The sequence below is a fragment of the Pelophylax lessonae genome (genome assembly GCF_965119305.1).
Source record: "Pelophylax lessonae genome assembly, chromosome: 12".
Lineage (NCBI taxonomy): Eukaryota > Metazoa > Chordata > Amphibia > Anura > Ranidae > Pelophylax > Pelophylax lessonae.
In genome coordinates, this window is record NC_138779.1 from 26,109,713 (window position 1) to 26,127,242 (window position 17,530).

General features: G+C 48.4%; 1 protein-coding gene across 1 annotated transcript in view; it reads right to left on the reverse strand.

Annotated features, from left to right (window-relative positions):
- SLC25A33 (solute carrier family 25 member 33) overlaps positions 1-17,530 on the reverse strand; it is a 70,020-nt gene that overhangs the window by 20,536 nt on the left and 31,954 nt on the right. The window contains exons 2-3 of the mRNA XM_082274103.1: positions 8,407-8,586; positions 408-485 (exon numbers count right to left, since the gene is read on the reverse strand). Coding sequence (XP_082130229.1) covers positions 408-485; positions 8,407-8,586 — 258 coding nt within the window. The remainder of the gene's footprint in view (positions 1-407; positions 486-8,406; positions 8,587-17,530) is intronic.

Below are 17,530 nucleotides of genomic sequence, written 5' to 3' on the forward strand. Positions count from 1 at the left end.
GGTACCTGTCAAAAACAGGTACCCGTTCCCCCTTCCTCCTGAAAGGTGCCAAATGTGGCACCCGAGGGTGGAGGAAGCAAACGAGCGGAAGTTCCACATTTGGGTAGAACCCGGCTTTAAGAGGGTAAAACCTTCCGGCCCAGAAGTGGTTAAGGGCCAGTTCACACCATAGGAACGCAGTCCAGATGCTTTTCTGCATGTGCGATTTTGATGCAGTTTTGCCCAAATCCACTGATAAACAGCCTATGTGTGGATGGCCACATAGGATAAAATGCTGGGGAGTTTACTGGGTGTAGAAAAATACGCCAGAAGCCAAAAACAGCCGCTGTAAACAAAATGTCCCGTGTGCATGAGGCCTAAATATCAAACAGGAGACGGTACAACCATAGCATTGGCTTTGTCATTACCTGGAAGGAGCGACACCGACGAGGTTAGGACCCAGCCCCCGGAAAAGAGATTTTGGTCCTTCTTTTTCAAGGATGGATCTGTAAAAGATAAACAAGACTCGGGTTAGATAAAAAATGGAAGCCGTGTAGCAGTGGATTATGGCACATAAAGCGTTAAACCATTTGAAACTTATTAAAAAAATTTGGAAAGACGGATGGACACGATTTAGTCTCTCCTGGTCAGTTCATCACTTTCAATGCAATTTCGCAGCTTTTTGGGAAATTAATTTTGGTAATGAGTCGATATTGGATTCTTTGGGCCAGGTAAAAGCTTTAAAGCCCAACGCAACTGAAAACGTAAAAAAAATAAAAAAACACACACAACCTTGCAGGCTCCTTCCACCCTTCCAAGGTGTCCGTGAGCACCTGGCCTGCTGTAAAAGGGGATGACCTATGGGGGAGGGGGACCCTGGCCTGCTCTAAAGGGGGGATGACCTATGGGGGAGGGGGACCCTGGCCTGCTCTAAAGGGAGGTGACCTATGGGGGAGGGGGACCCTGGCCTGCTCTAAAGGGAGGTGACCTATGGGGGAGGGGGACCCTGGCCTGCTCTAAAGGGGGTGACCTATGGGGGAGGGGGACCCTGGCCTGCTCTAAAGGGAGGTGACCTATGGGGGAGGGGGACCCTGGCCTGCTCTAAAGGGAGGTGACCTATGGGGGAGGGGGACCCTGGCCTGCTCTAAAGGGAGGTGACCTATGGGGGAGGGGGACCCTGGCCTGCTCTAAAGGGGGGTGACCTATGGGGGAGGGGGACCCTGGCCTGCTCTAAAGGGGGATGACCTATGGGGGAGTAAACCCAGTTTACTATGCTTTAGTTATGGTTGAACACATTGAGTGAATGCGTTCATTTAGCAAGGAAGGGGCCGGTAAATGACACTCATTAGCCCTTTCTTTCCCCCCTGCTCTCCATCCTGAAACATCTCCCACAGCAGCCGGGGGAAGAGGAGGGAAGCCAGCAGCACTGCAAGGGGCGGGTGGGGGAGGCGCAACGGGGGGGGGGGGGGGAGCAGTGCCATTTTAAGAGCATTAAAGGGCCCCGGGCAATGCAGTGCACTGGGGCCCCGCCTACACAATCACCAACGAGAATAAAAATGCAAATTATCGATAAGGCGATATTTATTGGTACAGCAGTGCCAGGCTAATGGGTCCGGTGAACACACACACGGACTCGACTGTCCTGTGTACGCGTGTTCCGGTGGAGGCGGACAGGCATTCCTGCAGTTGTTGGCTCCTCCACTGCCCAAGTGGCCTGACAGCAGCCCAGGGCCGACAGGCGCTTGCCACCTGCTAAGTTCGGTGGCGGGATGCACACAGGAATCGGGACTAATGCTTGGCTGAGGCTGGGGCAGGTGGGGCCCCCCGGGCAACTGCCCAGGGTGCCCATTCGGTAAGATGGCCCTGGGGGGGGGAACCTGGGCAGCAAGGGGATTCAGGACCGCACAGAGTGATTAGCTTGTGCTCAGGCACACCCCCTGCGCACACGCCTATGTCATAACTGATCACATATACAGCACCACGGCCACTGCAGATCAAACCGAGGCTAAGATGGCAGCTTCCTTGGCTGCAAAGGATAAGGAGGGTTTAGTTCCACTTTAAAAAGGCAGGTTACATCATCACAATCTTTCGTAAGACATCTGACAGTTGGAAACAATTTGCACCGCTGCCCCGAACTCTTCCAGCAATGGTTACTGGTGCCTCAGGTTTGGAACAGCGATGGTTTGCAGGGGATACTGTGTAATAAACCTTTGTCATAAAAAGTACAAACCAACAAAGCTGAATTGTTACACAACAGACCTGCGCCTATGTGCTCAGCTCCTGGAGGAGAGAATTACCTTTCACATACTTTCTATTGTAAGGAGACGTCTGCCGTACTGATCTCAGGACAAACATGTCTCAGTGAGTCAGCAAAAATACATTCTATAAAAAGTGGTTCAAGGGCTCTGGAAACAAAAACACTTTATAAAAAGGCATGTATACATTTTGTTTCACCCTGCATACCTTAAAGCAATAGGTCAAGCAAACAGCCAAATACAACATTTTAAAACAGTTTGGAACGGTTTAACCTGCCAAAAGACTAGCAATTCTGTACAGCCAGTTCTGTGATCCCAGCACTCCCGCAGCACAACCCCTCAGGCTGCTGATTGGGCCGTGATGGAGTAGCAGCATGCTAATGAGGCCATTCTTCTGCTCTCTCCTCTTGACAGCAGATGTGCACAGCAGCACAACCTGATTGGTTCCCAGTGCTGCAAGGGATTACAGAAGGCGTGCATCAAGACAAAATTCTGGTACTTCCATTAGCTACTTTTAAAAAATAAATTTCGGGCCCGCCCGGTCACACGTGCTGCTGGGAGACGGTAAAATTGGACTGTTGGCCACCCTTAAAATAGAAGTATGGAAATCGTTATTTTTTTTTCCTATTATACTTACCTAGGTGGGTGCATCGGTCTGATGTTGCATCTGTTCCCCACTGGCTCCAAGACTGAGAACTGAGCGATCAAACACTGCCGATTGCTCGGTTCTCACAGCTCCCTGAGCAGAGAGCTGGCAACTGTCAGTCACCGGCTCTCTGCTCTGTCCCCCACCCCCCCCCCCCCCCACGCTCTGGAGTTTTTTTTTTTTCTATTAGACTTACCTAGGTGGGTGCATCAGTCTGATGTTGTATCTGTCCCCCCCAGCTGTAAGACTGAGAACTGAGCGATCAAAACTGCCAATCGCTCGGTTCTCACAGCTCCCGTAGCAGAGAGCCGGTGGCGGTCAGTCACCAGCTCTCTGCTCTGCCCCCCCCCCACACTCTGGAATGCTGGGCTGTGGAGGGAGCAGCCAGCTCAGGCTCTCATTGAGAGGCTGAGCCGGTGACGGTTCAGGCATGTGGGCGGATCACGTCAATATGGTCACAATCTTTCCCAAGCCTGGACCGTCTCTGTGATGTCAGCTGACAGCGGATTTTGGCCCGCTGTCTGCTGAAAGCAGGTCACAGGATTGCAAAACGAACTACACTCCTGTGATCCACAGGAGAAGTACAGCCACAGGAGGTGGTAAAAAAAAAAAAAAATTGGACAGATGAACCCCCAATAACCCAGCACAAAGGCAAGACAGGATTGTACACATGCCATGTATGCAATGCATTGCTTTGTGACTGCAACAATTATGCCCCAAAACCATCCATTCAAATGAATGGAGCCACGCAACAACTGCGGTTCAACCACGTACAATGCAGGATATAACCGTCATCCGCTTCTGAGACACATGGGATGATTTATTTAATTTAGATAAAATACAACAATATATTCCCCCAAGCTCGCGCGTTTCAGTGCTAAGCCGGCCTTGTTGGGGCTCAAACATGTGAGTGGAGAATATTATATTGTATTTTATCCTAGTTAAAAAAAGCATCACATGTGTCTCAGAAGCGGGTGCTGGGTATATCCATTTGTATGGAAGACTGGCTGACTGGCTGACAGGCCTGGGCTGAATCTGGGTTAGGGCTGGGTCAGGGAGGCTGGATGACTCAGCAAGCAGCATCTCTGGTGCCTCCCCCTGTTTCTGGAACCTTGGAGAAGCTTCCAGATGTAGTGGGTGGAAAATAGAAGGAGCTGCTTGGCATATTTATGAGGTCCTTGACCAATCCCCAGCAAAAAAAGGGGCTAGAAGGGGGCGGGCACCTGATAAATAGGCATGGGTCACGCCAGCAGGGGCAGTCAGGTGGAAGATCGAGATGGACTGCTGAGGAGGCTGTTGGTGGCCCTTGAGGGTGGCCCCTAGTCTGGGGGGGTGGACTTCAGGCCTGGGGCTCGGGTGCTGGAGTGGCCCTCTACAACACATGGAGGAATCTGATCCTGGAGGCACGGGAGCAAGTGAGAGGACAGCAGGAGCAGGTCAGCACATCTGGGAGATCTGAAAAGTCAGCTGGGTGGGCTGTGGAGAGGGTGTCAGTCTGGGTGGGCTGTGGAGAAGTAGCGAGGAGGGCTAGTGAAAGGGGCAGTGCCTGAAGAGGTGGTGCTGGGATCAGTGACCACGGGGAAAAAGTGCTGGGAAAATGTGGGCTGTGTCACCCTATCCTCAAGTATAGGGGCTGCGAGTTCCTGCCTGTAATGGGCCTTTGCTACCAAATTGTAACACGGTGACACAGCTGGGGTTCTGCAAGCGAGTGCTGGAGGAAAAGGTTGGGGATGTAAATAGACTGTACATGCATCCGGAAAGTATTCACATGTCTGCTCACACCCGCTGCTATCTGATCCGTGAAATCCAGACGGATGGAAACCCTATTTTGGAGGATCAGATTGGATGAAAATGGAAAGGTGGTCCGTTTTCATCCGATCTCCCATAGAGGAGAGCGGGGATCTGACAGCTCCTTCTCTGCACAGTAAGCAGAGACGAAGCTGTCATCTGCTTGCTCAGCGGGGATCGGTGGATTGATACCCGATGAGTAAAACAGAGTCCGCCGGGAGGAAAGCCCGTGTGAAAGGACTCTAACTCACAATTAACCTACTAGCATGTCTTTGGAGTGTGGGAGGAAACTGGAGTACCTGGAGGAAGCTTACACAAGAACAGGGAGGACCTGCAAACTCCAGGCAAGTAATGTCATGGTTGGGATTTGAACCGTCAACCCCAGTGCTGCTAGGCAGAAGTGCCAGGGCCGTCTTTAACACAGGGCAAAAGGGGCAGCTGCCCTGGGTCCAGTCATTATTGTGGGGCCCAAAGCAGCAGCCCCTTGAGCCCGCACTGCCTGCAAATAGTTAATACGTGGATTTTAGAGGGCCCAAGAAAATATATGCCCAGGGTCCAATCAATATTAAAGACGGCTCTGAGAAGTGCTGACCACAAAGCCACTGTTCTGCCCCAAAAACAAACATTTTTTCTTTTTCTTTTATTGTTAGAAATTCATTTTTGCTCATGCCCAGATCCTGTCCTGGATTTACTGTGGTGACAGAAGAAAGCAGAACATGCTCTGTGTAATAAAGCGGATGGAGTCAGTTTTTAATGTTCTGTATAAAAGTGTTTCCAGCTGAAAGTGGATCTACTGCTTGTAGAGACCGGATTCTGCACACCGAACCACATATTTCATGTACATCAGAGGCCAGAATAATGCAGACTGTACAAGCAGTAATACTGATATGCAATGTGTTATAATCAGACAAGTCTGATATTTAAAAGGTCAACTTTACCTTTAGGGAAACTGTCTTTAACCACCTCCCTACCGCTGTACTGTAAAGTAAACAGCAGAGAGGTGGATGTCTATTTCTGGAGCACTTTATAAATAGCCTTGAGGAATCCAGTATGCCTGTTATAGGCTGTAAACCAAACCGCCATCAGATGACACTGTGTACAGAGCCAAAATGAGCAGCTCTGTGCCATGTGATCACTGTAATGGCCAATCACAGTGATCACAAATGTAAACAGTGTACTGTTTACATCAGGGAGCCCCGCCCCTTGCTCTAACAACAGAGGAAGGAGGAAATAATAAATTAATTATTACTGGTTAGTTCCAGGGCACAAGCAGCTGCAGACTCTGGGTGGGGGGGGGGGGGCAGTGGTGTATTTAGGTTTTGTGCTGCCCTAGGCCTGACTAGGTTTGTGTACCCCCTAATTTAAATATGACCCACCCCTTCCGGTTTATGACCCGCCCTGTCACCTGTACACCACAGACCACAACCAAAGTCTGTGTCCAGCAGCATAGCCTTTTTGGTTCCCATAAGTTCAGCCTCATCAGTGCCGCCTCATTACTGCCCATCAGTGCAGCATATCAGTGTGGCCTCATCAGTGGCCATCAGTACAGCCCCATCAGTGGCCACCAGTGTAGCCTATCAGTGCCCATTAGTGCAGCCTATCATACCGGCAGGTAGCAGTGGGACTGCTTTATGGGGGTGCCAGACTGATTTGCCTCCTGGACCTTGCCCTCTGGCCCAATTCATCCCATAATACTGGCACTAAACTAAAAGGTGTAGCGCAAGCCAGCGGGGACCCTTTTTGTGCGGGAGCAGGCTGATTTTTTTTCCATGCAGTGTGCAGCTGTTTTGCTGCCCCCCTGCAAAGTGCCGCCCTAGGCCTGGGCCTTGTCAGCCTAGGCCAAGATACAGCACTGGGGGGGGGGGGGGGGTTTGATTCTGGGACCATTTTTAACCAATTACCTTCCCCCTCCTTCCCTGTACATCTCAGCTCCATCTTGTCTCTAGTGACCTGTACAGTATAATCAGGGCTGCTGTTAGAATTCATGCTGCCTACCTGACAGGGCCCTGCCTACCTGACAGGGCCCTGCCCCCCCCCCCCCCCCACAGAAAATATCACATTATATTTTCGCTAAAAATACACTAAAATCATTATTATATGACATGGTTAACGGCCCCCTTCTTCCGCTCTTCATCCTGAAACATCCCCTTGTGTGGCAGGAGAAGGAGGGAGAATGGCCAAGCTGTGGGGAAACAGGGTGCACAGGGGGGGCCCAGAAAACAGAGGGAAGGGGGGGGCAGATCCTAGAACTGATCCCCCTGCAGCACAGCTGAAAGGAAGGGAACAAGGAGAAGGCAGAAGAGGATCAGTGCCTGCAGTAAAGTAGTACAGCTGGCCCTCCAGCTCAGCAGGTGCCCGGCCCCCCTTTTGAACTGATGGGGCCTGGGCTCAGTACAGGAGGGCTGGCTGTACTGCCTTATCAGTGGCCCCGAGTATAATGACCCCTCATTTCCCTAACCCAGCACACCTTAACATTAACCCATTCATCTCCATCCTCCCACTGTGTGTAACCAGTACATTAACCCCTTCACCCCCTCCTCCCTCTGTGTTTGCGCTATGGTGCTGCTCATAGGTGTGTGCAGCCTATTGAATTAGGGTGTGCACCCCAAAGCTCAAACCATCCTACTTTTGAGACAAAGTAGGGCATTGAGGACTGAGATCCCCCAGTCCCTTTCTCTGCAGCCTCAGCTGCACTGGACATGGAATGAATGGGAAGTGCTCTGTGCTGAGCAGCTTACTCTTCATTCACAAACTGAAGCATAGTAAAGTTTTCTATGCTGCAGTTAAAAGAACACAGTGGGTGATCGGTACCAATCACCCATTGTGTTTATTTAAAAAAGGAAGGGGCTGGTAAAGGACATTTATTGGCCCCTTCTCCCCACTCTCCATCCTGAAACGATCTGCTGCAGCATTCTGCGAGAGAGGAGGGAAACCAGCAGCACTGAATGGGGGAGATGGGGGGGCACACCTATTCTGCATCTAATGCACCATTACCAAGCTTCTGATTGTTAAGGAGTTTTGTATACCCGCTAGAAGGTATTTTTTCCCCCCAGATGTTTGGGGTAGGCAGTGCCGGGATAAGGTCGCCCAGGGCAAAGATGTAAACCTGCACCCCCCCTTTCCCTTAGGGTTAGAGTCAGGGCAGCCCTATCCCTGCAATAAACCATTGCGCCCAGGGCAGCTTCCCCTCCTGCCCACCCAATGTCCTGACCCTTGGGGTATGATACCTTGATTTTTACTGATTTTAACAATGTATAATAAAGATAATTTTTTAATCTATAATTTGTCTCCATTGTTTTGGCCATTATAGTCCGCTATTGTAGGTTACGGGAGAATTTTCCCATTACCTAAGCTCCATATTTTAACCCTCTCAATATCAGCATGCGTCTTTGATCCCAAGACGGATGGGAAAATATAACCCGTGGAGTGTCTTCTTTCCTGAAATTATACAGTCGTAGTCTTTTTTTTTTTCTCTTGTGCTTTATAATAGAAAGTAAGGCAAACAGGGCTTCCCCCTCCCCCCCCCCCCAAACATTTTGGGGCTTTTTTTTTACTTTATGTAGAAAAAAAAATATATAAAATTCCAGTGAATAATTTATATATATATAAAAAATGTAATATATAAAAACATATAATGAAAGGGATTACAGGCTGATATTTAAGTGGTTAGCCAAACTTCCCCACCCACTACGCCAAGTGCAGCCTGCATGGAGCTGAAAGAATCTGGGGAGCACTTACTTGAGAACTTGGAGAACAGTAGGGGAGACGGAAGTGGTTGGTCGTACGACTCCTCCGCTGAGTGTTCCAAGCTGTACCTGAGAGTAGTAAACTGGCTGAAGGGCGATTCCTGAGGACTGTAACCGTGTCTTGATCACCTCCAGGGGACATGTGACGATGGCTCCAACTGTGCCAGCACACCTGGGGACACCAAACAAAATGCCATGTTATTACATTGCTATATTAAAAAAAAAAAAAAAAGAAGGAGGAGGAGGACGACTTTTCGCGAGCCTCTCCCATCCTATGGAACTCCCTACCCCAATCTGTCAGGATATCGCCTACTCCGTTTACTTTTAAGTAGATTCCTGAAAATGCTTATTAGAGAAGCCTATTCTGCCTCCAGCTAACTGTATTTCCACTATTTCCATCAGCTCATCCCCCACAATTATTACCTTTTGTATCACTTGACCCTCCCCTTATAGATTGTAAGCTCTAACGAGCAGGGCCCTCCGTTTCCTCCTGTATTGAATTGTATTGTAACTGTATTGTCTGCCTTTATGTTGTAAAGTGCTGTGCAAACTGTTGGCACCATATGAATCCTGTATAATAATTTTAATAATAATTATATTACTGAGAAGCATGTTTGTAGACACTAAACAAAATTGCCAATTATCGCATGATCTGGAGAAGTTTTGAGACTAGCTCAGTTTACAAGAAAGTACTTTATCTACGTTTACACACTATCACCTTCAGTAGGAGCATGTAGAGTCAGCAGAGCTATCATTCTGAGGAGGGTGGCTCCATGTCACCTACAGTGGGACCATAAAGAGCCAGCGTAGCCACCGTACTGAGGAGGGTGGCTACATCACACATATAGTAGGACCAGGTTGGCCCAGCATAGCCATAATTCTGAGGGATGTGGCTTCATCCCACATACAATGGTACCATAAGGAGTCACCGTAGCCACTGTATGGAGGAGGGTGGCTAGATTCCACAAAGTGTGGGACCCTATAGAGAGTCCGCGCAGCCACCATGCTGGGGAGCGTAGATACATCCCACATACCGTGGGACCCTATAGACCCAGTGTAGCCACCATGCTGAGAAGGGTGGCTAGATTCCACAAAGTGTGGGACCCTATAGAGTCAGCGTAGCCACCGTGCTAAAGGAGAGTGGATACATCCCACATACTCTATAGACCCAATGTAGGCACCATGCCTAGGAGGGAGGCTACAACTCACATGCAGTGTGACGGAGCAGCTTAGTCACCCTCATAAAGGATGTGTGATCAGGACAGCTTTTACATTAAATTTTCTCCATATACTTTCCAACATTGCTATTCCAAAAAAGGTATTCAGATGGCCACATATAAAGATATGGAATATTACATTTGTTTTGTTTTTTTTCAGTGTGTTTCACTATACCTGCCTTGCAGCACAGATGGGCTCAGTTACAAAGCACCGTATCTGCAAATAGTTTAGTTCTACCAGTACTTTGTTGTCCAATCTAAAACCTCAAAAACATATATCGGTCCATTAAGCACTTTTATGTAAACTGTGCTGTGTGAAACATTGGTAGACAGGGGACTGCTTTAAATTCAAGAAAAAAAAAAAAGAAGAATAGGGAGTGCAGAACTCCCGGATTATTTTATGTATTTTTATGCTTTGCTTTGGTATGACGGCTATAAATTGTCTATGCTTTATGTATGGTATGTAAAATTTGCGAATGCCATATATGAAACAAACAACATTTACAAAAATCATCAATATTTCTCAGTGGTCAGGAGGATGAGGATAAGGATAAGGATGATGAGGATAAGGATAAGGATGATGAGGATAAGGATAAGGATGATGAGGATAAGAATAAGGATGATGAGGATAAGGATAAGGATGATGAGGATAAGGATGATGAGGATAAGGATAAGGATAAGGATGATGAGGATAAGGATGAGGATAAGGATAAGGATGATGAGGAGCACTCGGTCCCCCCTCCCCCTTTTCCTGACCTGCCAGACTCCATGCTCAGATAAGGGTGTAGTATGGATTCTGGGGGGGGACCCCACAACATTTTTTTTTATTTTGGCACGGGGTTCCCCTTAAAATCCATACCAGAACCAAAGGGCCTGGGGGGAACCCACACTCCATCTTTTAAAAAAAAATTGTATTGCCAGTAATTTAAAATGTCATTTTCTTTTCTTTATAAAATGTCAGTTTTGCTGCAGCAGGTTCTATACACAGTACAGATGCGCCACGTTACAGGCAGACTAAGGTGTCCCCCCCCCCCCCCCAGGCACTATATTTAAAGGAATTTTTCATTTTTTATTGTTTCACTTAAAGCATCTTCAAAATCACTGCTCCTTTGAAAACGATCTTTTTTAAAAAAAATTTGCATTAAAACATGCCCCCCAGGGCAATACCCGGGCCCCCATACCCTTTTATGGGCAATAACTTGCATATAAGCCTTAAAAATGGTGACTTGATTTTTCAAGTTCGGGTCCCATAGGTATCAATAGGGGTTCACGGTTCAGGTCTGAACTTCTGAGATGTTCAAGAGTTCTGGTGCGGAACGAACCAAGGGGTGTTCCATCTCTACTCACCAACAAGCTTGTGTTATGCAAAGCAACCAATCAGTTTCTTCCTTTTGCGCTCTCATACTAAACCTAAAAGGAGGAATCCTATTGGTTGCTGTGCATAACACCGCTGCTCTTGCTTCAGTCACGTTCCCCACTTCTTTATTACCTGGTATCAGGGCTTTTTTTTCTCAGAGAATAGGTGCAGGTACTCCCCTCTTCTGAGTCACCCCTTGTCTCCACCCCCTACCCACCTCCGAGCGCTGTCCTTTGGTTCCACCCTCTACCACCCACCAGTACCCCCCTTTTAGAGAATACAGAACCAAGTATCATGTTGTGGTTCTAGGTAATTTCTATGGAATTTGTAATGTTAATGATAACTAGATAAGCAGTAAAATAGATCCCCTGGAATCAGCAACAATAGATCCCCCCCCAACAATAGATCCCCTCAGCAACAATAAATCTTCCTCTGCAGCAATCGCTCCCCCCCCCCCTAATAAATCTTCCCCTGCAACAATAGACCCTCCCCAACGACAATAGCCCCCCAGCAACAATAGTTCCCCCAAGCAACAATAAATCCTCCACTGCAACAATAGCCCCACCCACAACAAAATGCCGTCCAGCAACAATAGATCCCCCAGCAGCCAGCATCAATAGGCCCTTCAGCTTACCCTGCTGAAGCCAGCACCCCTTTCCCATTGCATACATTCAGACTGGAGGTGCCGAAACTGCGTTCCCCCGCGTTCCCGCTGAAAAAAAGCCTTGCCTGGTATTATAAAACCAGACTTGGCCCACCTGATCCTACATACATGAACCCATAATGGTGAATTATTGAACGTGTAATTCCCACGGAAGTAAAGGGCTGATTTGTGAATATGAGATAGGAATGCTCTAAGGAGAGATATAGCGAGTTCCGCCAGCCATAAAGAGGCCGATAAGGAGTTGGGGACAAGGTCGCACATTGTTTACCCCGTGTGGTGGGAACGGAGAAGAAGCAATTTTCAGATGTACAAAGCAGCCTTGCCAAGAGGCTGAACAAGGAACTGAATGTTTTGGAAAATGCGTCCCTGTTGTACTAGTTGGTCCCCTGGGAAAAAAAAATGTGGTGTGTTCTTCCTAACACAAGCTTGGATCACAGTATATGATTAACCAATTCCATCTAGGAGGGGGGCGGAGCCTATTGTCCACCAAAGCTACAGTAAATCCAGATCGCAATTAATAAAACAATTAAAGCGATTGTAAACCGCGGATGTTAAAAATTAAAAAAACACCTGTAAGGTAATTGCATAATGTGATAGTATGCACCACATACTAGCACATTAAGAATTACTCACCTTGGAACGAAGCTCTCCAGTGCTGTGCTGTCACCCCTGAGAGGTCTGACGTGTTCCCCCGGTCTTTTTTCCGGGTTCGCATGCTCCAGCTATGTGTTTGGGAGGAGCCGCGATGACGTCACTGACACGCATGCGCATGGAAGCCCTTGGTTCCCGTGTTCTGTCAATTACTGCAAATCGTCTGATAATGCCTCCAACGATCTGCGCATGCGCAGTAGTGAAGTCACTCCAGCTGATCTGCCAATTAGCTGGTGCGACGTCAACACTGCGCATGCGCGAGACTTCACCTGTTCTCTCAATTACTGCAGATCGTCTGATAATGCCTGCAACGATCTACTCATACGCAGTAATGAAATCACTCCAGCTGATATGCCAATTAGCTGGCGTGACGTCAAACACTGCGCATGCGTGAGACTTCACCTGTTCTCCGATTACTGCAGATTGTCGGATAATGCCTCAGACGATCTGCACATGCGCAGTAGTGACGTCACTCCAGCTGATCTGCTAATTAGCTGGCGTGACGTCAAACACTGCGCATGCGTGAGATTTCACCTGTTCTCTCGATTACTGCAGATCGTCTGATAATGCCTCCAACAATCTACGCATGTGCAGTAGTGACGTCACTCCAGCGGATCTGCCAATTAGCTGGCGTGACGTCAAACACTGCGCATGCGTGAGACTTCACCTGTTCTCCGATTACTGCATGTTGTCGGATAATGCCTCAGACGATCTGCACATGCGCAGTAGTGACGTCACTCCAGCTGATCTGCTAATTAGCTGGCGTGATGTCAAACACTGCGCATGCATGAGATTTCACCTGTTCTCTCGATTACTGCAGATCGTCTGAGAATGCCTCCAACAATCTACGCATGTGCAGTAGTGACGTCACTCCAGCGGATCTGCCAATTAGCTGGTATGACGTCAACACTGCGCATGCGCAAGACTTCACCTGTTCTCTCGATCACTGCAGAACGTCAGAGGCATTATCCGAGTTATCTTTCCCCCCCTCCCCGTTTTTACCTGGTGATCTGACCAGTAACACCCTCCTATATTAGAGTGCCTCCACTCTGGATGAAGGAGCACAAGGGGGCACCATTGGACAACAGAATTGTTAATCTCGGGGGGAGTGTAGTGTTAGAGTATCTAAATCTGCTAGTACAACTAACAAAGTGAAGCCAAGCTCCAGCTCACACTCCAGCTGTTTTTGCTTTTCATTTTGGGATACATTTTTTACATAAAAGCTGATCAATGTAAGCATCCCCTGCCAGTGTTAAATTAATTGTCTTGTGTCTGTACTTCACTTGGCCAGATCAACAGATGAAAATAGGAGAAAAAAAAAAAAAAAAAGTAAAAAAAAAAAAAAAAAAAAAAAAAAGCTGTTCAGGTCACAGGTATAATTTGCATAACCTATTTAATATTTTTTTTCCTTAGTTTTTTTTATGGTTTTGTTTTTGCTTGTATGTAACTGTACGTAGTTTTTTTTTTTTTTTTTTTTAACTTTGACATGCAGTCTCTTGTGCTGTCTGATTTAATTAGAAAACAAAAAAAAAAAAAAAAAAAAAAGAAAAGAAAGAATAAAAAAGAAAAAAAACCGAATGCAGCCATTACATCTGAAAATCTAAAAAAAGGTTTGCTCTTCAGTTTATTACCGCTTTAATCCCTTTATTTTATTTTTTTTATCCTTTGTCCTCCCTTCTAAGAAAAGATTATTCACCTGTGACGAATTTCATGGTTTCTTATGCAAGGGCGTCTGCCAACAATACGCTTTCCTGGAAGGAAGAATGAGAACAGCACGACCCAATCTCTGCAACAATTTGGAAGGTGACGAGGACATGTGCAAACTTTATTTGGCAGAGTGAGACATTCGCTTCACGGAGTTTTGGAGCTTGAAGCTCGCTAGTTGTCGCCACCTTGGAGGCGGCCATGTTTTTGGTTACTAGCGGACGGACTAATAATCTGCACTAATTATACCATCTACCGGAGTGTAAACGCTGCCGGTGTTGTGCTAACCTCCCTGGCGTTATGATTGTTTCCGATTTTAGGTGCTGAAAGTGGTACCATTATTTTGCATGTAATTCTTAAGGGTGAGCAGCCCAAACAAATTATTTACATATGATTATTTTTACTGTGCGTTTTTCTTTATAACATCTCGGGTATGATAAAGTTTGAAACACAAAATCATTATATTATAAATTATAATATAATAAATGACTATAAATAAGTTAAAGTGTATATATCAGTGCTTTTTTTCCTCTGAGAATAGGTGCAGGAACCCCCCCCCCCCCCCCACCTCCTTCTGAGTGACCTCACCTCACCCAGCAACAAAAGATCCACCCAAGAAACATTAGACCCCCCTCCAGTAACAACAACGGCTCTCCCAGCAACCAGTATCAATAGATCAGCCAACAATAGACCTCTACTTCAACAAGAGATCCCTACCAACAACATAAGACCCCCAAGCAACAGTAGATCCCCAGCAGCAACAATAGACCCTTACACAATAACAGATCCCTACCAGTGACAATAGATCCCCAAGCAGCCAGCATCAAGAGACCCTCCAACAACCCTTGCTATTACATACATACATCAGTGCTGGAGGTGCCGGAACTGCGTTCCCCTGCGTTCCTGCTGAAAAAAAAGCTATATATATATAATATTATATACACACACATAGGACTACAATATATCAGTGCGTTTGTGTGTTCTACTATTTGAATTTGCCGCCAGTTCCATCCCCCTGCGAGGGTCACGTCGCAGGAAATGGAAGTCGGGGCTCACAGCATCGGGCAGAAGATCCGGCCGCCGTATGCTGCAGGGACACATCGCGGGATCCCGGGGACAAGGTAAGTAACCTCTTCCAGGATCCAGCGATGCTCCCTGCGGTACCCAGAGTGTGGCTCAGGGTTACCGCTATTGGCACTAAAAGTTCACCCCGAGCCACACTCGGGAATACCACCAAGGAGGTTAAAACACCAAGTGGGCGAAATCTCTGCAAGTTGGAGTTTTCGGCAGAACAAAAGCCATCCCCAAACTGTTCCCACAAAGTTGGGAGCATGGAATTGTCCAAAATGTCTTGGTATGCTGAGGCCTTAAGAGTTCCCTTCACTGGAACTAAGGGGCCAAACCCAACCCCTGAAAAACAACCCCACCCCATAATCCCCCCTCCACCAAATGATTTGGACCAGTGCATCAAAATCGCAACCTGTTCATGCGAACTGATTGCAGAGTGTATGTCAAGTTAACAACACCCCGCAATCAGTTTGCAAAATGCAGCGTGATTTGTAGAATTGGAACACCCATGTGATTCGATTCCGGTGCGGACCAAAAAAAAAAGGGTCCTGCGTGAGTTTGGTCCAAATTCAATGCAAATTCAGCCATATGGCTTGTATAGCTGAATTTGAATCACACAGACATTACATGTGATCTGCACAGCAATGCGGTCTACCATCATACTTGCGTGAACCAGCATGAGTGCCCTTCACTGGAACTAGGGGGCCAAGCCCAACCCCTGAAAACAACCCCACACCATAATCCCCCCTCCACCAAATGGTTTGTACCAGTGCACAAAGCAAGGTCTATAAAGACATGGATGAGCGAGTTTGGGGTGGAGGAACTTGACTGGCCTGCACAGAGTCCTGACCTCAACCTGAACACCTTTGGGATGAATTAGTGCTGAGACTGCGAGCCAGGCCTTCTCATCCATCATCAGTACCTGACCTCACAAATGCACTTCTGGAAGAATGGTCAAACATTCCCATAGACACACTCCTAAACCTTGTGGACAGCCTTCCGAGAAAAGTTAAAGCTGTTATAGCTGCAAAGGGTGGGCCAACTCAATATTGAACCCTACAGACTAAGACTGGGATGCCATTAAAGTTCATGTGTGTGTAAAGGCAGGCGTCCTAATACTTTTGGTAATGTAGTGTATGCGGTATGTTGATTGTAAGAAGTTAATACAAGATCTACCCCGTGATCCGTATAGAAGGGTACTGCGATTTTTAGAAGGATTGGTGGTCTTCTTTCAGCACCGGTTATTTTTACATGAATCTGGCAAGGATACGGTTAAAAGCAATAGAAGGATGTTGCATTAACCCCGCGTTCCCATATTTGCAAGTGAAATGCCCAGCAGAGTCGGTCAGGCCTGGAAGCGTTCTCTAGAAGGATGCCGTCACCCGGGACACGGCTCTGCATCAACAGAATTTCCTGGCTGGGGCCCCGAGCTCCCAACGTGACTTGTGTGCTGTGCAAACAAAACCAGCCTGGCTCAGCGTGTTCCCTACTCTGCAAAATGTGCTGTGCACAGGACTCCGCGCTGCCGCAGCGCCAAGGCGACTCTACACCCCGTATAGAGCTGTGCACAGGACTCCGCGCTGCCACAGCGCCAAGGCGACTCTACACCCCATCCGGAGCTGTGCACAGGACTCCGCGCTGCCACAGTGCCAAGGCCACTCCACACCCCATCCGGAGCTGTGCACAGGACTCCGCACTGCCACAGCGCCAAGGCAATTCTACGCCCCGTAAGGAGCTGTGCACAGGACTCCGCGCTGCCGCAGCGCCAAGGCAATTCTACGCCCCGTAAGGAGCTGTGCACAGGACTCCGCGCTGCCACAGCGCCAAGGCGACCCTACACCTTGTCCGGAGCTGTGCACAGGACTCCGCGCTGCCGCAGCGCCAAGGCAATTCTACGCCCCGTAAGGAGCTGTGCACAGGACTCCGCAATGCCATAGCGCCAAGGCCACTCTACACCCCATCCGGAGCTGTGCACAGGACTCCGCGCTGCCGCAGCGCCAAGGCAATTCTATGCCCCGTCCGGAGCTGTGCACAGCTGAGCCACAGCGCCAAGGCGACTCCACACCCCCTTCGAAGCTGTGCACAAGACTCCGCGCTGCCATAGCGCCAAGGCGACTCTACACCCCGTCTGGAGCTGTGCACAGGACTCCGCGCTGCCACAGCGCCAAGGCCACTCTACACCCTGTCCGGGGCTGTGCACAGGACTCCGCGCTGCCACAGCGCCAATGCGCCTCTACACCCCGCCCAGGGCTGTGCACAGGACTCTGCGCTGCCACAGCGCCAAGGCGACTCTACACCCCATCCGGAGCTGTGCACAGGACTCCGCGGTGCCGCAGCGCCAAGGCAATTCTACACCCCGTCCGGAGCTGTGCACAGCTGAGCCACAGCGCCAAGGCGACTCTACACCCCGTCCGGAGCGGTGCACAGGACTCCGCGGTGCCGCAGCGCCAAGGCG